The following is a 22,949-nucleotide window of genomic DNA, read 5'->3' as shown; positions in this document are numbered from 1 at the left end:
CTTTTAAACTCAGGCTCTAACAAAAAGATCTCCTAAAAGGTTGTGTTTGATTACATTCTTATAGAGGAGAATTTATTAATTCTTTAGCAAAATATTCTTTTGACATTTCCAAGCCATTAGTGTCAGCCAGTGCTTAGAGCATGAAGGGAATTTATAGATCACTCAATTGAACCCTTTGTTTTACAGGTTGTGAAACTTAATTTAACCCAATTCAACGGGCATTTACTCAGTGATTTATCCAGTGTCTACTATATGGAAGGCACCACATTAATCATTGGGAATACAAAGATAAAAAAAAAAGGGGGGGGTATAGACCCTGCCCTCAAGGAACTTAAATTATACTAGAGGGAGAGGGATATACCATGTACCTGTAGTAGGTAAATATATAAAATATATACAAAGTCTTATGTAAGGAGAGGTTTCCTGCCCTACCACCATGCTCATTTGCTACAATAACAGAGAAAATGAGATATAATGTATTAATATGTTGTTAACTCCTCCTGGGGCTGCTAGATGTCTCAGTGGGATAGAGCACCAGGTCTGGAGTCAGAAAGATCTGAATTCAAATCTATCCTCAGACAGTTCCCCACTGTGTGACCCTGGGCAAGTCACTTAACCTTTATTTGTCTGAATCCATTGAAAAAGTAAATGGCAAACCACTCCAGTATCTGTCAAGAAAACTCGGAGGACAGGAACGTCACAGAGTTAGACAAGACTGAACAACAACAAATAATAACTCTTAGTAATCCCTTTATGAAATACGATTGAAATTAATTGAAGGGTACAATCCCATTGGACAAATGAAAATTGGACACAAGTTGGGAGGGCTTTAAATATCTAAGCCCTGGGAACCACTTGAGATTTTGAGGGAGTCTAGACTTTTGAGATTTTTTTTTGTAGAGGAGACCTCTGGAAATAGGGAGGATGGGATGGCATTTCTCTCCCTTCCTCTTTCTATTATTCATGTTGTCTACTAGCTACTGGACCAGAGGGAGATACCTCATTTAGCTGTTTAAAAGTTCATTAATATAAAAGAGTCTGAGGTATAGTAGAGGGAGTAGATACAAACACTCCAGATACATATACAGACCCTGAGACCAAAAACAGCTTTGAGGAAAGGAAGCTCTGGCAGCAGAGAAGAGAGCTGACTCTGCATTCAAGAGAGAACTAGCTTGGCGATTGAGAGCTTTAGAGAGGAAGGGACCTGAGACCCTGACCAGTAACCCCTAAAGCAGAGATGCTACACTTTAGAGGTGCTGCAAACGGATTCTATGATGAGAAAAGCAATTCTCAGGCCCTACAGTAACTCCTGAAAGAATTAGGATTTTCTTTGGCTGTGTGAATTTCGAATGTGTGTGCTTCATTACTAATGTATTCTAAATTTGTGCTCACTCTTCCCACAGACTTTGTGGGTATTTGTGGGGGAATTCATGTCAGATTTATATGGGAGGGGGTGGTGATTTCCTAGATACTGTTTTTAACTATGCCATTTTTGTAAATGCATTTCTTGACTAAGAGCTAATTATATCTACTGTCTCATTATTCGTAGGAAGCATACTAGTAGGGGCTAATGAGCAAGTGTTGCGAGTGATGACTCACAGAATTAATCCTGGAACCCAAGAAAGCAATTGACCTCTGGGGGTGCAATCCACAATGGGGTGCTACACATATAATTTTAAGAATGAAAAAGAAAGCATACTAAAAATGGAGACCTCAGGAAATAACTATCGTGTCTAAAGCCTACGAGCGGTGTTTTGAATGAAGCCAGAGATTCTATGGAATATCTGCAAGGAGAGAGTATTCTAAACATGGGGGCAGCCTCTGCCCAGCAGAGAAATGGGGGATGGATGTCATTTAGAGGCAGCGCAGGGAAGCTAGTTTGCTTGGAACAATAAGTGAGTGAAGGATGATATAAGATGAAATAAATATATGTAGATCTGAAGATCACATTGGTAAGGACACAGCTCATGTATGGAAGGTCCCATATCAAAATATTCCTATAGCATTTATTAGTGTAGCCAAGAACTGGAAACAAAATTAAGTACCCATCAGTTGAGGAATGATAAAAATTGGGGGCACACCCATCTCATGCCATAAATGAGGAATATGGAGAATTTCTTTTTTTTTTTTTAAACCCTTACCTTCTGTCTTAGAATCAATACACTGCATTGGTTCTAAGGCAGAAGAGCAGTAAAGGCTAAGCAATGGGGGTTAAGTGACTAGCCCAGGGTCACACAGCTAGGAAGTGTCTAAGGTCAGATTTGAATCTAGGACTTCCCATCTCTAGGTCTGGCTCTCCATCCACTGAGCTACCCAGCTGCCCCCAAATATGGAGAATTTCGAGAAACTTGGAAAGCCATGGGAAGTGAGGCAGAGCCAAGTAAGCAAAATCAGGAAAACTATTCACTATTATTATAGATAAGAAAAAAATCCAACCCCAAGAAAATGAAATGGAACATGTTGTAATTATAATGACTAAGGCCAGCTGCCAGAGAGGAGTTGAGAAAATGTCCCGTCCTTCTTTCAATGCAGGTATAGAAAGAACATCACACATTCTATCAGATGCAGGACATGCTGCTTTGGTTGGACTGCTATTTTGTTCTTACTTTTAAAGTCTTTCTTGGGCTCCCTGGGCTAGGTGGAGGTGGGGAAGGGTTATATTCAGAAATAAATGTAATAAGAGGCAGCTAAATGACTTGGTGGATTGAGAGTTAGGTCTAGAGATGGGAGGCCCTCCGTTCAAATCTAGTCTCAGATATTTCCTAGCTGAATGACCTTGGACAAGTCACTTAATCTCAATTTCTTAGCCCTTACAAAATTCTTCTATCTTGGAATCAATACACAATATTGATTCTAAGACCTTCTGTTTTCGTTTTTTAAACGAAAGGTTTATTTCTTAAAAAGTTATTTTAAGGGGGCAGCTGGGTAGCTCAGTGGATGGAGAGTCAGGCCTAGAGACGAGAGGTCCTGGGTTCAAATCTGACCTCAGACACTTCCCAGCTGTGTGACCCTGGGCAAGTCACTTGACCCCCATGGCCCACCCTTACCACTCTTCCACCTACGAGCCAATACACAGAAGTTGAAGGGTTAAAATAAATGAATAAATTGAATAATTGGATATAAAAAAAAGTTACTTTAAAAAAGAAATAAATGTGATATAGAAACAAAAGGCATGACTATATTAATAAAAATAATAATACTGGAGAGGTAAGATGGAGACAATTTGGAAAGGGCTTTGCTTTCCACAATGGTATGCTGGAGCTAGCTCATACCTGCCCGGAGAGTCTATGGTTAAATGATTAGTAAGAGCATTTAGACCTCAGAAATCACCAAAGGATATAAACCAAGACGGTGATGATTGTTTTGTCAATTGTCTGGACTTGAGGTGATGGAGAAAACGTTAATAGTGCAGATTAAACTTAAAAGTGTGTTGAGGTTTTCTGAGGGACAGCAGTTAAACATTTACTAGCACTCCCCGGGCTTTACATACCAGGCTTACCCAAGGTTACACAATAAGTCTAGTGGCAAAACGATCATCCTAATTATTAACGCAGTCATGGAAACAAATACTTGTTCACGCTTTCTAGGGGGAATGGGGGGGGGGGAGGGGACGGACTGATAAATGCTGGGAGTCAGTTTTCACTTCAAAAGACCATAACCTTTCCTTACCTTCTATCTTCACCTGCCACCCCTGGAATTTTAATACCTAAATTATTACACTGAGTGGAAGGGAACAATGTCTACATTGTTCAAACATTCGCTCAATTGATATTTAAGGGATGAATAATGGTTATTGGCCAGGCTTGGAAGGGAAGTTGGAAGGACAGCGCCCCGTCTGTGGAATGTATCAGGACCCCGAGAAGTGACAGACGAGCTTTACATCTGCAGGGCTACGTGCCCAGAACAGGTTGGACTGAAGGGTCTCAAACAGAACCTAAATGGCAGCTGTAGCTGTGGCCAGAACCCTCCCACTTTGTGCTGTTTTGCAGCTTTGCAAATCTTAAAAGAGCTTTAGAAATGCTGTTTGTCACTATGTGCTTTCGAACAGATGGACAAAGAATTGATCATTACTCGCAGGGAGCTTCCATTCTAATGGGGTACATAGAACATAACTTTGCCTTCCAAAGCTGGCAAAGTACTTTATAATTATATGGTTTTACTTCCCCCCAAAGAGCCTTGGGAGATGGGAGCTGTTATTGTTGCTGTCATCAGTCATCATCATTATCATCCTCATCTTTGGCCTCTTTTTTTGTATCAACAGGACTTATTACAGTGCTGGCACACTTAATGAAGATTTCTTCAATGAGATGAGGAAACTGAGGCAGGCAGAGGGTAAGTGACTTGCCTAAGGTCATTCAGGCAGTAAAGTGCTTGAGCCTGATTTGAATTCAGGTCTTCCTGAATCCAAGTTCAGTTCTCTATTTCCAATGCAACCCAGCAGCCTTAAAATATATGTAAATATGTCTTTACATGTACATATATAGAACAAACTTGTTAATAAATGCGGACACATCTCAGTTATACGTTATACACAAGATATAACATAGAGCATATATTATACATATACAGAATTAGGAAATATTAAAAATATACACACGTTAATAAACAGATACAAATGGATACACAGTATTATAAGCTATTAATTATATATACACAATATACATATTTAATTATATAAAATATTAAAATATATGTAAATAGTCCAACATTAATAAACAGATACAAATGGATAGAAAATAATTACAAACTATCGTCTATACATATAAAAGTTATGAAATATTTAAATATATGTGTGTATACAATATAATGCCAATATAGAGATACGCGGTAATTACAAGCTATTAATTATATATACATAATATACATACATAATTAGATAAAATTTTAAAATATTAAAATATGTGTAAATGCACAGTGTAAACATAACGTTAATAAACACAGATGCAAATAGTTAAATAGCCGGTAGCTTGGGAGGGAGAATGTATGAATGAATGAATGAATAAATGAATATTGAATGAATGCCAGAGTTGAACAAAGGAGGGAAAGAAGCTCCCTCCCTCTGCACTAACCTCAGCTCTCGGGCTGTCTTCCCTCCCCCCCCTCCCCGCCGTGCCCACCTCCCTTCTACCCCCTCGAGGCCTTCCGTGTCAGTGTCTGTGAAATTCATTGTCAATAAAGTTGTCTAAAAAAAATTTTTTTTTAAATCCTCGGCTGAACCGGCCTCAAATCCCTCCTCCCTACCCTGCGTCACAACCGCCCGCAGCCACGTCGCCGCTTCGCCGCACCGGACCCGGAAGTGAATGTCCTCGGCGCTCGGACACGTCACGAATTCAGAGTCTGGCAGCTATGCCGCCCAATCGGAGGCCGGCTCACGGGAGGGCGACGGCAGTCCCGCCCCAGGACGCGCGCTGACGGGTCGCTTGGGGGTACGGCGGGGGGCGGGGCGTCCGCCTTTTGGTGCTCTCACCGGCTTCGGTGGAGTTTCGGACCCCCGGCTGCGGACGCTTGTGTCTCGGTCCTGGCCATGGCTCCCAAGGGTGGCCTCAAGCAGCAGTCGGAGGAGGACCTGCTCCTGCAGGACTTCAGTCGTAACCTGTCGGCCAAGTCATCAGCGCTTTTCTTCGGGAACGCCTTCATAGTGTCGGCCATCCCCATCTGTAAGTTCTGCGGGCCGGAGGCCTGAGGGAGCGCCTGCTGCTGACAAATGTGGCCCGCGGGAGCCCGCCCAGGTGGCTCCTCATTAGGGAAGGCCGGCCGGGTGGGACACTATTGTCTACCCGGGAGGGGGAGTGGAAGTGCAGATGGGGAATGGGGATGTCTTGTCTAATTTGGATCTGTAAGCATAGATTAGGCGCCTGCTGTATTTGGAGCTTCAGGCTGGGAGGGAGACAACTGTACTCCCGCCCTGTGGGGTGGGGCATGGATCTAATTCACTGAGCATTGATTAGCCTCCTCCTGCCTATGGAGCCCTGGCTCTGCCTAGGAGCTTCTAAGGGCCGGTTAGGGCTCTTTCCCAGCGCCTTTTTTCCTTCCATCACTAGTGCTGACCCTCACAACTCACAGGGAGGACGGACTACTGAGAGGATTGGTTGCATTTATAATGCTGGCCTTGAGATCCCCCCAGAGTATGAAATTTTGGTGCAGATAGAACATTCCTGACACTCCCCCCAAGAAAGCATCCAATGGAGAGAGAGCAGGGACCGAGGTGGCCAGGCAACCAGGGCCCTGAGAAGGTGGCATCTAGAAGCTGGAGCAGTGCACAAAGACGGGCACCTTCAGGCATAAATGGCATTTAAATAATTAACCTTTCAAATGATGTGTTTTGTGATTTTGTAGCATTTACACTTGAGAAGTTACAAAACTGTAGAACTGGACTGTGACTTTTGGGACGCTGTGTGTAAAGGAATCTGTGTCTCCCTGGTATGTGCCTGGAGGCCCGGTTCTAGTCCCATTGGGCCTTTGTCCTTTGCAGGGCTTTATTGGCGAATATGGCACATGGACCTCGTGCAGTCTGCCGTGCTCTACAGCGTCATGACCCTGGTCAGCACCTACCTGGTAGCTTTTGCATACAAGAATGTCAAGTTTGTTCTGAAACACAAGTAAGTCTTTTGCAGGTGAAAGTTTAATAAAGAAATAATAAGATTTTTTTTCCCATTAAGAGCTTCTTGGGATTTTTAGTTTCCTAGCAATGCTTTTTTTTTTTCCCATTCTTCTTAATAGTCCCTTGAATTACTTTTAGATATTATTGAAAAACTGACCCAAAGATTTTGATAGGTTTAAATACACCACAGGGATCATTCCACTGCAGAGATTAGAGCCTAAGAACGTTCTTGTTCATTTATTAAGACTTTGCAGAAAACTACCTCCTGTAGAAACAACAACATCCCCACAGCCCCATCCTTGAAGTAAGTTGACTGAATTTTTGGCATAGTGAGTGCATTCCGTATATCAATACATGCCCTTCAAAAATGGCATCTGCTGTGGGAAATGGCAAAGATCCTTTCGAGAGGATTCCTGTCTTCTTCCATTGCTCCTCAGGCATTCCCAGCTATGTTTTCTGTCCCAGAATTTAGTACAATACTAGGAAAAATATGAGGAATTCTTATTTCTCATTAAAATGACTGTTGGCAGGCCTAATGGTTCCTAAAGATTAATTAGTGCTCAGTTACAAACAAGTTTGGCTCTTCTCGTGCCTCTCCTCCTACGTCTCACATTGATTTGCTGAAGCAGGACTGGATCTGACCTGGGTATTTATGTGGGATCTCCTCTGAGCTCTGCCTCATCATAGCCATAGAACATCAGGCAAGTCACCATAAATGTGTTTCCTCACCTCTAAAATGAGGAGGGACTGGACAGCTGGTCCCTTGACTCATATTCTGTGAATAGATGAGTCTCGTGGACTTGGGGCATCTTTTAGCACCAGATCTTTTGGAGGCCCTTGGAAATCTTTTCAGTGGAAAACACCCCAAGACCCAAGGCAGCCGGATTCTCCCTCTGGGGTCTCTCAGACTTTGCTTCCTTTTCCCTTTATCCTGCTTCTGCTTGAGGTAGAAATAGATCTCATTCCTTCAACCCTGGGTTTGTAACTCATCTCTCTTTTGCCTAACTCATCTTTCATGAGCTGCTAGAACCATTGAGATTCCAGCATCTCCCCATATTTTTTCACTTCCCAGGCTTTTGATCCTCCTTTGGATTGAGGCAGCTGACTCTGCTAGACCCCTCCAACCTCATCTGCCTTCCATCCTTTCCTTCTACTATCCAGGCTCCCCATCCTTAACATCTCTTTGGACCAAGCATTTCCCTAAGACTCGGCAGGAAATTTAGCTTTGGAAGGGCTTGTCTGGAGGGGCTCCTCTTGCACCTTTGCATCCAAGGTTGTACTTGGCATTTTCCAGCTGTGCGCTTCATTCTTTCTTTATGGTATATGTGCTATGGTGTTGTGTGTCTGAGTCAGTACTTTGGATTCTATAGATTCCCAGCACCACTGTTGATTGATCCAGAAGATTCTCAACCTTAGAGCAGTGACTACCTTAAATCCTAATCATCTTTGGGTTTTAATGTCCATTTTAGTCAACAAGCATATGCTTCATGGGTCAGCATTGTGCTAAGTATTTTAGAACCAATTTGGGTGTTAAGGACTATGAGATTGTGAGAGGACCATTCATAGATTCTCTGTAGAACCCATAGACTTAATACTTTCCCTGGCCTTGGCGTCAGAACTTGAGTGCATGAATCTTTTGACATGTGGTCAGCTGTTATTGAAGATTCTCCAGGATTAGGGACTCCATAGCATCTCTTGGTAGGGCATTCCATTCCTCCGAGGGTCAATACTGGACTTCTACCCAACCAAATCTCTCCTCTATCTTAAACCTCTCCTCCCTCTCCCCTTCCCTCCTTCCATTCTCTACCCCCTTCACCTCTCTCCCTTCCTTCCAAAATCGACCTGCTCATTATTACTTACCTAAAGACAATAGTTCATTTTCCTTTAGTTGCTTTTACTCTGGGTTAAATAGCCCAGTTCCTTTTATCTTCCCCAAATGGGCTTTTAAAATTTTTTTTTTTAATTTTAAAGTATTTTTAAATACTTTAAATTTCTGGAAACTTTTGTTTTTCCACATCTTTTTTTTTTTATATACAGTAGAAATCTGGTTTTACTTAAAGCTCAGAGGAAAGATTATTTTCCCAGACCTAACAAAGCATCTCCTTTTAGTACAGCAATACTAACCTGGTGTTTTTGATAGTGAGCCTCAAAGTGGATTATATTCAGTTTTTGTAGCCTCTAAATTCCTCCCTGGTGTGTAACGTGTTCCCTTCCCCCTTTGTCAAATCACTTGTTTTTTTCTTTTTTCTTTGTGCCAAGTTGATCTTCCTGGTCTTGGTGTGATTCTGGGTTTTTACATGGGCAACTTTTCTGTGCCATTTGATTTTCATTTGATATTTCTTTTCCTCAGACTCTAGGTTAGCTCCTTGCACAGAGGGTTTGTTGGGTTGAATTGGCTTCTGCGAAGACCATTTTTCTAATTTACCAGATCATTTTGAATTGCATTCCTGCTTTCCATTAGCAACTTTATTCATCACAGTCATCAGACTTTTGTTTTCTTTGCCCTGGTGATCAAAAAGCAGACCTGAGGCAGAGATCATGTCTAACCTTTTGGTGTTTCAAATTGTGTTGGTTTGGCCTGATTCCTGGGAGGAGTGATTTCTTTCCACTTGACCCCGTGTCATCTTCAAGGATCCTCCTGGGGCCATCTCCTTGTTTTCTTGAGGTCACCATGTGGGATCCATTCTCAGACGATATTTAGACATGTTATGCTGTCTCCCCTTTGTCCATGTGGTGTCACAGAGAAAATTCAGTGTATCCGGAATCATGCTGGTTACCCCTTAATTATTGGTAGGGCAATGAATTCTTATGCCTGTTACTGCTGATTAGTCAAATGAGTAGAACATGACATGTCAACTTGGCTGTTTAGGAAATGAGTGGTAAATAGAATTGGTATTGGGGGAAAGTTGTGGTTATGACTTTACATTTATAAGCACATTTTCTGTCCTTTAAATAATCCAAACCAAATGACTCTTAGAGCTTTGGAAAGTGTCTTGGTACCAGCATGGTCAGTTGGCCTCCTTTGGGCCAACAGCACATTGTGTTTTTAAACTAAATTTGAGGCTGAGGATTCCTCAGGCTTCTTTTCTCACGTAAAGTATCCCACAGCTGCCCAGAGTCATGGTGAGGACAGACTGTTTCAGGCAGGGTGTTCACACCCAGAGCTTGTGGGAACCCGTGCTGTTTTCCCCACAGAGTAGCCCAGAAGAGAGAGGATGCCGTTTCCAAAGAAGTGACTCGGAAACTTTCTGAGGCCGACAACAGGAAGATGTCCCGGAAAGAGAAAGATGAAAGGTCTGAACTGAAGGGTTTGTGGATTTCACAATGGTATGAAGGATATTTGGGGCATTTAGAATTTCTGATCAAAGGAGGTGGAGGTTTTCTGTGTTGGGACCCCGAGCAAGTCATGTGAGCTCCCCAAACCCTCTTCTCATTTCCCCTGGGGTTAAAGGAAAGGTTGAACACTAGAGTTTCCTCTCAGGTTCTTTCCAGTCTCGAGTGCTCTGATCTCTCCCAGCCAGCTTGTGGTTATCTCTGTAAATGGGGAACTGGGAGATGGCGCCTGCTGTCATTGCCAGCTCCGCTCCCCCCGGCTTGGCCAGAGCTGCTGACAGCAGGGGGGCCTGTGGGGCTCTCTCTGCCCCTTCGCCTGCCAATTTCTGATTTAGCTCCTAGTGCTAAGAACAACAGGCTGCCAAAAGTGTGAGCAGCAGAAATCGGGAAGAGGCCTGGATAAATCAGTCCCATGAATAAGGGAGTTAACTGCCTAAGAGACTCCAGATGGTCTATGAGAGAGATGATTTATTTCTGTACCTCCCTGGGCCCAGCCTAATACAGGTTTGGAGGACTGGAAGGGGTGGACATGTGACATTCTGATCAGTCCTCCTGGCCTCCTTGCCTTCATCCAGCTGTCAGAGGTACAGGATTTGGTGCAGCCTCCAGTGCAGCCTCCTTTACCCTTAAAGCTGCCTTCCTTCCCTCTCCAGGCAGCCAAACTGGCCTTCCTCCTGGCATCACCCTCAGGACCGTTACACAAGCTGCCCCTCAGGCCTGGAAGGTTCCCCCAAACCCCAAGCCTTTCCTAACATCCCTCCCATCCTTTCCAGAATTACTTTGTGGAGGTGATTTCCCCCCCAAAAATCTAAGTTCTCTTTGAGCAGGCACTGCCTCATGCTTCCTGTTTCTAGTGAGGCTGAGGGATGGGGTGGTTCGGCGCCCCTCCTCCTCCAGACCCAAAGACACGGGCCCTCTGAGGGAGGGGAAGGGATGGCCTGTGGCTCGTTACCCTGGAGCATGGCGGCCCCCCCCCCCCCCAACCTGCCCCCTTGGGTGAGCTCACGGGCTCAGGCCTCACCATTGCTGTCTCCTGGGCTGCAGGATCCTGTGGAAGAAGAACGAAGTCGCCGATTATGAAGCCACGACCTTCTCCATCTTCTACAACAACACCTTGTTCCTGGTCTTGGTCATTGTTGCTTCCTTCTTCATCCTCAAGAACTTCAACCCAACTGTGTATCCTCTGAGTTGAGGGGGGGGTGGGAAGGGGCAGCCGAGGCCTGGGAGCCTTCCCGGAGATGCCAGACCCTTTGTTGTCGTGGCTCTGACTCAGCTCCTCAGTAGAATTGGGGGACTGGAGGGAGTGGCCCTGTTGGTCCAGAGCCCTGGGGTTCGGTAAAGACTAGATACCTGGGCAGCTGGGTGACCCAGATAGGTGGAGATGTCAGAGGGGCAGAGCCAGCCAGCCACAGTCTTGTGGGAATGCCCAGGAGGCTCTCAGCCAGGGAGAAGCATCTGAAGACGAGACCCTGAGATCCGGATGGCCGAGGGGTGGCCGAGGGGTGGGCCTGATGACCAGGGGCCCAGGGGACAGCCACCAGCCTTCATGCTTGTCCCTTCACACTTGCCCTGGTGCTTAGAGCTTAAATCCAGTTCAGATGAATTGGCCTCCTCCCCTGCCTTCTAGACTTTATCTTAGAGATGGTGGCAGGTTTTCTGCTGGTATTTCTCACATCTGGTGGTCCTCTGTCTTAGAGATTTGTTGTGGATTATTGTGTTACTCACCACATGGAGAAAGAAGCTCCTCTGCTTTAGGCATGTTGGGATTCAAATTATTCCTTGACAGTTAACCCTTTTCAGGAACTATATCTTATCCATAAGTGCCTCGTCAGGCCTGATTGCCCTGCTGTCTACCGGCTCCAAATAGATGAAGAAACAGATACTTCTTTGGGGGGCGGCCTATGGTGGGCAGAAGAGGAAGGAAACGTACAAGAATTGTTTTTTATAGTCAAATTTAACAGGTTTTGTGTATGTTTTTTAAAACTAAGAAAATGTAAAATAGTCTTCAGTTTTGGGACTCCTTTTGACAGATTGTTGGAATAATAAAATAAGTTGATCAGAAAACTCAGTGTCCCAGAACATTTATTAAACAGTAGAGAGTACTTTGTAATATGCTATAATCATATTTGAGCAGAAAATAACTTGTTTCCTTGACCTGTCAGGGGTCACAGTAACCTGAGTTGTTCTGTTGTTTTTATAATAGCAAGAAGTTAATAACTGGTTCTCTGTGTTCCCAGTAGAAAATTATAATTTTTTTTAACAGCAAATGCCAAAATGAAGTCTTTTTTTTCCTTTCTTATTTTCATCAGCAGCCTTATTTGTACTTTTAAACAGACCAAAAACTATCCTAAATTTAGAATTTGAAATATTTCATTTAAAAGAAAGCATGGACATCCACATTTTTTCATAGTGGGAAACTAAAAAAGTTATGATTTTTTAAAAAAATTGTTATCTAAAGGGGACTATTAAAAACCCAGAAGAATTATCCTGCCAGGCACACAAGGATATACTGTTAAATCCTTCACTTTTTAATGATCTCTACAGCGTTAGCCCCATGTGGTCAGAAACTCGGTCATACTGACCGAGTCAACCCTGTCGGTTCAGCTTCTTGGGTTCGAAATGTCATTGACTTCCCCAGAGGCAAACGTCAACAAGTTTCTCCACTGAATGTTGGCCTTTGAGAGTCCACAGGAAACCTTGTGGTCTTCATTACGGAATCCTGGAAGAGTCTGGGAAAAGGCTTCCTGTGGCTTTGGACCTGCCAGCTCCTTCCAGTGGGCATTGTGTAAGCGGGACCCGTAGTCACGGGATGGCGGCTTCACGTTCTGCTTCGCTGTCGGGCCCCACCACATCTGGTAACTCTTTAAAGCCCCAGCGAGGGTATGAAGCTTGTGCTGCCGAGACTCTCCGACTACATTTGGGATTTAAGAGAAAAAGTTAGACTCGCGTTCTTTATTGACAGCTGGAGTTGCTGTAATGGTAGAAACCTGGAGACGGGGAGTCAGGAACTGGGTTCAGGAATTCGGGCCCATCCTTGAACTTTTCTAGACCTTTTGTTTCTTCCCTTGTGACCTGGAGGAGTTTGAGCCAGATCGGGTAGCCTCGTAAGAGCCTTTCCAGCTCCATGAAACCATCTTTATTAGATGTTAATCTGTCTGTCGTTGGAACTCCTATGCTGATAGGGCACATTAAAATGTAAGAGGTCATGAGTTTAGTTTCTTTAAATAGAATAGTTCAAAGAAAGGCATTTCTTTCTTTCTCTCTTTTTTTTAAACCCTTACTTTTACTATGTATTGGTTCTAAGGCAGAAGAACAGTCAGGGCTAAGCAATGGGAGTTAAGTGACTTGCCCAAGATCACTCAGCTAGGAAGTGACAGCCTAGATTTGAACCCAGGACCTACTACTCTGATCCTGGCTTAATCCACTGAGCCACCTCCTTGTCCTCAGGAAGACGTTTCTTAATTTTTCCTGGTGCCCTCATTAATCATTAATTTATAGTAAGACCGGAGGGGAAACGTACAGAGAACTCACTGATGGGGACAGTTACCCCGTGGAGGCCCTTCTCCCTCGGAATTCTCTTTCCTTCACTTATTTCATGCTCAGAAAAGTGTGTTTCTGCACCTTCAGTCATCCCCTCCCCTCTCAGGAGGCTTTCATGCCTCCCCAGGCCCTCTGGAGACACGTCCAGGCCCTGCTGCTTTAACCAGAATTTCTGCACATCTTTCAGAGCTGTTCTTACATCATCGTTGTGGTCCAAATTGTTCTGGTTTGGCCCACTTTGTTCTAGAACAGTTCGTCCTCCTCAGGACTAACGAAATCGTTTTTCATACAGCTCAGGAACATTCCATCCTCGGCCAGAGACAGCCCCGTGTAAAGCCTGCACTTTTAAGCCGTCACATTCCAAGTGAAGGCTTAAAAGGGCACAAAGACTTTGGGGACGTTTCTGACAATCAAAGTGTGCCGAGAGCTCGAGCCCGTCTGATAGGAAGGAGCCCAAGTGTGGGGCCACCTACGGGTGCTGCTGAGGCTCCTCCATGGGCAGAGCATTTCTTCCGAATGTCACCTCAGGGTTTGATTCCGACACGCAGGGTTGGGCCGGCCCTAGCTGCAGAATTGCCACTAGATGGCAGCCGCTCAATGCCAGTGAAACCCATGTGGCCGCTTCCCAGGGGATCCCCGGGCCCACCCGGGCTCTGACAGCTTAAGGAGCGGCCCTAGCAGGGTTGGGGCCCCCCTTCTTAGGGTCGTTTCTATCGAAACAGCCACAGAATAGCTTGAAGGGGGGAGGCCGGTGAGAGGTCTGTCTGGCCCTGAGCTGTCCCTGCCGGGTTTCTTGTTTTTCGGCCCCCTCAGAATGGTGTTCCCGGCTCTTTCCCATAGAATGTCCCCCTGTTTCTTCCAGGACCCGTTTATAAGAATGAGGCGTTGTCCTCTGGGTCTTGGCCCTGGCTTTTTATCAAGGGCTCATCCTCTCTACTAGGGCTTTGTACTAGGGGTTCCCCCCTGTCTTTATCTCCTAGAGGAGTGCTTAGAATTCTGCTTGAAACCAGAAGACCTGGATTAAAACTCTGCCTCAGCACATGAACCCAGGCCTCTGGGGAAGCCGTGTCATCGCTTTGTGCCTCTGTTTCCCTAGCTGTAAAATGGGGGAGGGGGGTGGCATTTACCTCAGAAGGTGGTTATGCGGGTCCAGAAAGGTCACGGAAATCAAATGCTTCACAAATCTTGAAGTTATTGTAGACACACAGATTCCCCCCTCCACGTTATATATTTTCCCATCATTTCCCCCCTTTCCTGAAAAGAGGGACACCTTATTGGTTCCGATAGAAGTTGTATTTCCCTTAGATCCCGGTTTTAATGAAAAAAAAAAAAAAGCTTTTTAAAAATTGGACCTTAGTACTTAGACGCAGCTGGAGGGTCCCTGATGCGCCCCATCCTTCCCCTTCCTTTAAGCAGAGTTTTTTCTCTGGGCTCCGCATTATATGGGAGTCCGGCTGCCTCCACAGCAAGGTGAAGACGATCCAGTCCTCCTCCTGGGCAGCAGCGCCTTCACTCTTGCCTCCTCTGGGACAGAAGGCTCTTTACGAGGCCCCCAGACTCTTCTTCCCTTCCCACCACCATCTAATACTAGCTCAGTGATCTGGCCCCTGAAGGTTTATTGTATTTGATTCTTTGGTGCACGTATTCCCATTTTACCACTGAGAAAATGGAGGCCAAGAACTTGAAAGGGTCACAAAGCTGGAGTCTGAGAGGATTTGAACTCAGGTCTTTCAGACCCCCAAGTCCTGTGTCCTCTGCCTTGTTGTGCTACTTAGCTGCTCCCCAAATACATCTCTGAGGCTGGAGAAATCCCCAGCAGCCACGGGAGGTCCCATTTCCTGAGGAATTTGAACCGTTTGTCCTGCTATCTGGACTCAGCCTCCCCCTTGACGTTGCTTCTTGGCTGCAGAGTTGACTCGGGGGGACTCCTGGGGCCTGGCGTCTTGGGCCAGGCCAGTACCGGAGGGAGGAGATGCAGGCATCTCCTTTTTAGTGTTCATGGCTTTTTAGTGTTCTGCTGTTGAGAGACTGGCTGCCCTGGGGGCGAGGGGATGGGGAAGAGAGTAAGGGATTGGGGTAGGGTTGGAATCCCTGTTTGACTGCCTTTGTGGCCCTGGCCAAGTCACTGCACTCCCTGAAATATGGCGATGGGCCAAAAGGCCTCTAAGGTCCCTTCTGTGCTTCATGATTCTGGGTCTGTTCGCTTCATGTGGCTCCCCAATTCTGGAGAGCCAGAGGGGACACGAGCCTGGGCAGAGTCCCCTGGACACAGGGGTCTGGAGCAGAGGGTCATGGACCGCCAGGGATGGCCATCCCCATCAACGGCAGGCTCTGTGCTAAGGGGAGCTCCCTGACACCTCAGCTTTCTTGGCACCCCAATCTTAGACCTCCTTAAAGCTCTTCTTTAGGGTTGGGGGTCGATTTCATTTTAACAAGAAAAGCGTCCTAATTTGGAGGGCTTAATTGCATTCCCAGCTATTGAAGAGGCAGATCGAAAGAGCAACCGGAGGATGATGACAGTTATTTATGGAAATCAGAGGAAGACCAAGGGCACCGGCTCTGCCTGCCCGCCTTCCCTTTGGGGCTGCTCTTTCCCCCGTGACCGATGCACATGAAGGGGGCCAATGGCCAGGCATCCCTGGGCCACACCTTGGCACTTGCTTTTTTTGTTTTGTTTTGTTTTGTTTTGTTTTAACTTTAAACCCTTAACTTCTGTGTATTGACTTATAGGTGGAAGAGTGGTAAGGGTAGGCAATGGGGGTCAAGTGACTTGCCCAGGGTCACACAGCTGGGAAGTGTCTGAGGCCGGATTTGAACCCAGGACCTCCTGTCTCTAGGCCTGGCTCTCCATCCACTGAGCTACCCAGCTGCCCGTTGGCACTTGCTTTTGTGGGGGGACCTGAGGGAGGGAGGAAATGCAGGGACGATTGGCCCGTCTGTTCTTTTCTTGCCATCTTGGCTGTGACTTTGAGGTCCGTGACTGCTAATTTTGCTTCCAAGAGCACAATGTTCGCTGTTCGCTTTAAAAAAAGGAAAGGTTCCTAGAGATCTTTCCCCAGCGGGGCACAGAAAACCCTTGCAATTAGTGGGGGTTGACATCTGGGGGTCCACAGACCTCTAGGTTGCAGGGAAGCTGGGAATTTAGTTGAGAAAAGGATTGTATCTTTTTTTTTTTTTTTTAACTAATCTTTAGCTGAAATTTAGTATTTCCTCCCACTCTTAGCAAAAACATTATTCTGAGCAGGGGTCCATAGGCTTGACCAGCCCACCAAAGAGATCCAGGACGCAAACATGGCTAAGGACTCTTGAATTAATGTACAGGATTTGGGGGTGGGAGGCAGTGTCTGTGGATGTCCCAAGTACTATTCAGTAACAACTTTGCCTTCTGTTTGAAGGTCCAGAAGCAAGTGAAGGCTTTATTCATGCAAAGTCTCAACCAACTCCTTTCACTTGGAAACTCCATATGATTTTCCTTCTCTTTAGAACTCCTCTTTTCCTGTTGAGGAATTAGCAGCACCATATCCAACAATTCTTAGGCGTGGGAGGAGCAGCTCAAACCCCAGCTGATCAAAGCAGCAAGAGGCCCATACCCATAACTTAACTTTTATGAATTTACTTTCTCATCTATTAAGTGAGGGACTTGGACTAGATTTTCTTATTTGAGAAGGAACTGTTTCAAGGGGCAGGGGAGTAAAGAGATCATGGCATAAACCACTGCACAAGGGAGTGGGGAGCCTGTCCTAACCCTTTGTCTGGAAGCTTTGTATTTCATCTATAACTTTCTAGTCTCACTGTTACTTTTTTCCAAAAAGAAAGGAAAGGGAGGAAGGAAGGAAGGAAGAGAGGGAGGGAGAAAGGGGGGAAGGGGGAGAGGAAGGGAAGTAAGGAAGCAAAGAAAGAAGGAAGCAAGGAAGGAATGAAGAGAGGAAAGGAAGGAAGGAAGAAAAGAAGGAAGCAAGGAAGGAAGAGAGGAAGGGAAGGAAGGGAGGAAGAGAGGGAGGGAGAAAGGGGGAAGGGGGAGAGGAAGGGAAGGAAGGAAGGAAGGAAAGAAGGAAGAGAGAAAGGAAGGAATCCTTACTGTTATTCTTGCTACTCATTACTAACCAGCCACTGAACTCTGTTATTTCTATGTTGTGGAAGGAGTAAATACTATTAATATCCTTCAAATTTAGCACCCTGGGACAAAAGCCTGGTTGTCTAACCTTGTTTTTTTGTTCTAATTAGAAGAAACATATAAGATCATAGAGTTAAATCTAAAATGAATTTTAGAGTTTAACACCTCTTTAAAGGAGGAGATCATGAGAAATTAAGTGACTTGCCCTAGATTACACATCTAATAAGTATCTGAAGTAGAATTCGAACTCGTCTTTCTAACTCTATCCTAGCATCCTCCTAGTCAGTGAGGTCCCATGGAGAGCTGAATTCATATCTCTTGATTCAAAGTCCAGAGTGTTTATGGACTGACTCCTTATGGTGGTTCATAATCTAAGGTCCTATGTCATAGTTGTATGCTCCCCCTTTTTCTGCTTGTCCTCTATCTTCCCATCTGGTCTTGACAGCAATAGCACATCCCATTCAATGGATTGTTTCCTGTTCTGTGATGTTACATAAGTGTTGCTTTGCAAAACATTGAATAATAAACTTTCTAGTTAGATGATAAGATGCACAAAATACTTTTATTATCTCCAAGCAAATGTACAGTAAATAGATTGCAGTTCCTGACACATGGCACCACATCTGATGTATACACATGGTAGACTGTCAGATGGAATACAGAATGAATTTTAAAGGTTTTTTTTTTTTTTCCCATCATGAATCTGACACTCAGGGTTGATGAGGATGGGAGCTGGGAACAAAATTATCTTCATGAAATAGTTACAGGTTCGTGATCATCAAAGAAGAATTACTGGTGCCCCAAGTTCACCCTTTAAGATTCAGCAGTGAACCTCTCATCTCTGTAAAGAAAGTAAATACAAGTCTAGACTAATTCTACAATTCCGTGTTCTTTGGGTTCAAAGTGTTTCATGTAAAAGTGACAGGTCCTGTTGCTGAGAAAATGAAGGTTGAAATTTTGTCTTTCTTCCTGGTGGTCGGATCATTTCTGGACCACCAACCCAAAGACAGGCTTCCTCTCCTCTGAGGAGTGGGTGGGGAGCTCCCAACATTGCTGTTAGGAGGTGATGGAACAGTAAAAGAGTTCATTCAGCAACAGGGTGGATCACAACTCAAGTTCAAGATGGACCAGTGCCTGACCAGACCGGTTTGGTTTTAGCCCATGCTGCTTCTCATGCATGCTATGGCTTAATGCGCCTGTTGGGGTGACCGAGTGGTCAGGATGTTTTCACTTATTTCTCAGTTGGGTCAGTGAGGGATTCCACACTGACCCAGGCCTACTGCCGAGGTGACCCAGCACCTCCAGGAAAGGCAGGACTCCCTTCTGTGGACGTCTCCCCCCAAAATACTAAGCATTAGATTGTTCATTTTAGGGTTGAACATTTGCTTTTTCTGGGCATTGTATAATATTAAATTGCAACTGAGCTCATGTATGTCTTGAAAGCTCAACTAGTGAAACGTTCAGAAGCTAAACCTACAAGCGACAGTCAAATGGATGAAGAGCTTGGAATCAAATAGACAGAAGTGAATATTTTGTTGTGGATACATTGGCTTATGATTTATTCAGAACTAAGATTCCATAGAAGGTACATTCATCTCCCTTTCATAAAGTCACCCTAACATCTCCGGTGAGTTCTGACCGGATCCATCCTCTTAACAACGCTCCGTTTCATCTGTAAGCAAACACAACATGACTGAACACTGACAAAGGCAGAGAAAACGGTCTTTTGGGTCCAAACCACAACGGATAAAACTGCAAAAGTAAAGGTAACACAGACAAGGTAGAGGCTGCCTTTGGAATCGGAAAGACCTGAGTTCAAGTCCTGCCTGAGACACATCCTAGCTGTGTGGCCAAGTGCCCTAGGGAACCAGCTAGGACTACATTATGCATAAATCGCCAATCCGCCTCAGGGGAGGGAGTTTCCATGCTGGGGGGTACTCTATGCCCATGACATTCCCAGGTCCCCATCGATAATAACAAACAGCTTTATTAATGACCCAGTGAAAGAAAACTTGATTTTTAGGAAAAAGAGTCCTGACATTATTCCTGCTTCCTAAGCCTCACTGAGCCTTTACAGCCAAGTCATCCTTCAGTTTTGATAGCTCACAATCGCATCTGTGGATTTTGTTCATTTGAAAAAATAGATCTGTACAGCCTTCTTTAAGTTACCAAATACCTGAAGGTTATAAATCTTTTTTTAATATATATATATATATATGTATATATATTCCATCTACTTTTCATTGCATAAGCATGAGGTACACAGAGCAACAACGCAGGGATCAGCAGCTTTAGTCATAGATAAGAAAATAGAATCGCTATTGTCGGTGGTTAAGTCTTCGGATGTGCTTTCGGACCTTGGCGCACAGTGGTAGCGACAGCAGACACCTCGAAGGATCCGGGAACGCTAGAGGCTGCTAAGGGACTCGGATGACTGGATATTGGTACAGTTCGGCACTGTGTACAAGCCCCTGCTTTAACCATGCACTTCCGTCTTCTCATGCAACCTATTAGGAACGATAATCCTTTTTACTGTAGGGCTTGTTCCGCAGGATGGTGTCGATCTCGTTCACCACATGCGAAGTCATCTTTGGAAGAACCTGAGATGGGCAGAAAAAGAAAAGGTGGTGGATGGAGAGTTCCAAGCAAAATGGAGGCACTTGGAGGAGAGCTTTCTAGGGGATTAGGTGGCTTTTGTCTTTGTATAATAATAACGGCAATTTTTAGCAAACATTTCTGTTACCCTTTATGGCAGTCTCTTTGGATTCTCAACAACCCTGGGTGGCGGGTGCTATCGTTATCTCCATTTTAAAGATGAGGAAACTGAGACAGACAAACAAAGGGGCAGAGATTCACCCAGGGTGGCATTGTCTGAGGCAAAATTTGAAATCAGATCTTCCAAATTATATTGTTATTATAAGTCGAAATTATAAGTCCAACACTGTCCCCCATACCATCACTGACCAGCAGTGTCTGTCACAGAGAGGAACTTTATGATTTCTTATTGTATTTAATTGAATTGGATAGTCAAAAACAAGTGCCATTTGTCCTCTATTCCTGCTCTTAAACACTTTTTTTTTTTAACCCTTAACTTCCATGTATTGGCTCTTAGGTGGAAGAGTGGTAAGGGAGGGCAATGGGGGTCAAGTGACTTGCCCAGGGTCACACAGCTGGGAAGTGTCTGAGGCCGGCTTTGAACCTAGGACCTCCCGTCTCTAGGCCTGACTCTCAATCCACTGAGCTCCCCAGCTGCCCCCCTCTTAAACACTTTGATAGTGCTCTCCCAACACCCTTAATGCCATTTCATGGTGAAGCAATGATCCTCCATTCTCAGGACAAATGCCAGCAGTCCATGCAGCTCTGGCAGGACTAGTTAGGAAGCATTGATCTGGTGCCATCATCCGGGCATCCTGCTAAGCTCCGGGATACAAAGTAAGCCCACCCCAAACTATTGCCTTCATGGAGTTTCCATTGTGATGGAGGAGAAATATAAAGATATATTCAAAAAAGACAGAAGATGACTTTAAAAGGAGAATGTAGACCTATTTACTGGTTATATATCTACTCAAATTGTGGCCAGCCACATTGCTGGGGAACATAGTTTAGGGGCTTGTCTCTATTCAACAAGATAGTTGGGTAGGTTGTAAAGGGGCCACGATCTAGACCTGCAGAGAGATTACCTCTAAGGGCAATCAGAGATCTTTGAAGGGTCAAAGTATAGAGTTCTATAGAGAGCTGTGAGTGTATTTGACCAGATGTTTTTGTCCAGAAATCTCTTACTGATTAAATCTGTTCTTCTCCAAAGAGTCCTACTGTAGTATCAACTACTATAGATGACCATATCTTCATCTAAGCATAATTCATTGTTATGACTTTCTTTTGTTTGTGAAAGAATTAGCTGGGAAGAGTTAAGGATGATCTAGTCTACTAGCCATAAAGTTGTGAGTTGCCACAAAGATATAAGCAAAGACACATGTGGCCTATACAGTTTTAAAGTTGAAAACTAAAATCAAAATTTTAATCTTGACTTACTGTCAATAATAAATATATAACAAATTTGTATTATATTATTATATACTCCCCAGGGCCAGTGAAAAGCACAACACCCCTAGGCTTATGGAAATAAAGTTTATTTTAATGAAGGGAATAAAGGAAACTGGTAGGTAGGACCCTAGCACTATTTAAACTAGCTCCACCCAACTTCTAAGTCTCCTGTTTAAGGAGAGCCTTCAGCTCCCTGTTCTAGCTAAGACCCCCCCCCCCCCATACTATCTGACTTAATCTAAACTTACTACCAATAATTGATTGTTTTATTAATTAATCATTATATATTTATTATTGGCAGTAATTCAATATTTATATATGTTATATATAATATAGAATAATCAATAAATATTTAATAATTATAAAAATAAAACTATTAATAATAACTAAATGATATGATGCTTAATGAAAACAAACCAAGTTTTTAACTACTTAGGTATTTAGGTGGAACATCTATTTTCTATATAACCAGTAGATGGTGCTCTTCCCTTTGGTCTCCACCTTTGGACTTTGGGGGTATGACCATTTAGCTCACACTGTGCTTTTCTAGTCTTACCAGGTAGGGCCACTCTTCAGCTCTGCCCATATTCCACTTGGCATGTCCAAGAAGAGACAATTAGAAGGTGATAAAGCTCCCAAGTGCTGGCTCATCCCCCTCACCAGATAATTGTGGCTACCTAGTTTGAGATTTTAATCTCAAGACCAGAAGACAAACTCTGCATTCAATTTAAATTCTCATTTTTGGAAGATTATCAAAAATTATTCATCAAAATTCATAAAGGATAACATCCTCAATTATAATACAGAGCTCCAGGCTAGGATAAAAAAACCCCAAGCTATTTTAGACAGATGGGTCAGTCCTTTCTGTTGTAGCTCTCCTGTTCAAAAATTAATAACCAACAAAATGATATATTTATAATATATTACATATAAAATTAAATTCTATATTAATAACTGACAACATTCAATAATTTTATATCATAATTTTTGAGACATAGTGGCAAAATAATCAGAAAATAGGGATGACTTAAATAATGGAAAATTCTTATAGGGTAATCTGCAGTCATCAGGGAGAAGTTGGGAGGAGTACAGAAAAATTAAACCCTTCACTAGACCATTCCAACAATAATCCTCCTTAGGGATTTGAAGAGACCATATCCAGGCTTTACCCACTTCATCTCAGTCTGAGTCTCTACACAAAGTGCCTGCTGAAAATATGTAATCTCTCTCCTCTCCTGTCCTCTCCTCTCCTCTCCTGTCCTCTCCTCTCCTGTCCTCTCCTCTCCTGTCCTCTCCTCTCCTGTCCTCTCCTCTCCT

The 22,949-nt window shown here is 44.1% G+C and overlaps 2 protein-coding genes across 3 annotated transcripts in view; one reads left to right on the top strand and one right to left on the bottom strand.

Moving 5' to 3' along the window:
• Positions 1-5,443: 5,443 nt before the first annotated feature.
• SSR3 (signal sequence receptor subunit 3) lies at positions 5,444-11,998 on the top strand. 2 transcript variants are annotated; one of them, XM_044667698.1, is made up of 5 exons: positions 5,444-5,657; positions 6,473-6,599; positions 9,797-9,895; positions 10,979-11,110; positions 11,735-11,998. In XM_044667698.1, the coding sequence occupies exons 1-5, from the start codon at positions 5,525-5,527 to the stop codon at positions 11,799-11,801; spliced, it is 558 nt and encodes a 185-aa protein (XP_044523633.1). In that variant the 5' UTR covers positions 5,444-5,524; the 3' UTR covers positions 11,802-11,998. The 2 variants fall into 2 exon arrangements, with proteins under 2 accessions (XP_044523633.1, XP_044523632.1); XM_044667697.1 differs by having other exon boundaries at positions 10,949-11,110.
• Positions 11,999-19,868: 7,870 nt separating this feature from the next.
• KCNAB1 (potassium voltage-gated channel subfamily A regulatory beta subunit 1) overlaps positions 19,869-22,949 on the bottom strand; it is a 434,965-nt gene continuing 431,884 nt past the window's right edge. Inside the window, exon 14 of the mRNA XM_044669530.1 lies at positions 19,869-20,188. Within this exon, the coding sequence (XP_044525465.1) occupies positions 20,099-20,188 (90 nt within the window). The 3' untranslated portion in view covers positions 19,869-20,098. The remainder of the gene's footprint in view (positions 20,189-22,949) is intronic.

The sequence above is a fragment of the Gracilinanus agilis genome, chromosome 3, assembly GCF_016433145.1.
Source record: "Gracilinanus agilis isolate LMUSP501 chromosome 3, AgileGrace, whole genome shotgun sequence".
NCBI lineage: Eukaryota > Metazoa > Chordata > Mammalia > Didelphimorphia > Didelphidae > Gracilinanus > Gracilinanus agilis.
The sequence above is the reverse complement of the archived record's forward strand: the minus strand, read 5'-3'. Positions and strand labels throughout refer to the sequence as shown.

Excerpts from the sequence above, each read along its gene's own strand:
- SSR3 (XM_044667697.1), top strand. The coding sequence starts at position 5,525 with ATGGCTCCCAAGGGTGGCCTCAAGCAGCAGTCGGAGGAGGACCTGCTC. Across the intron at positions 6,600-9,796 it reads AAGTTTGTTCTGAAACACAA|AGTAGCCCAGAAGAGAGAGG; the intron begins GTAAGTCTTTTG and ends TTTTCCCCACAG. Across the intron at positions 9,896-10,948 it reads CGGAAAGAGAAAGATGAAAG|GCCTCACCATTGCTGTCTCC; the intron begins GTCTGAACTGAA and ends TCACGGGCTCAG.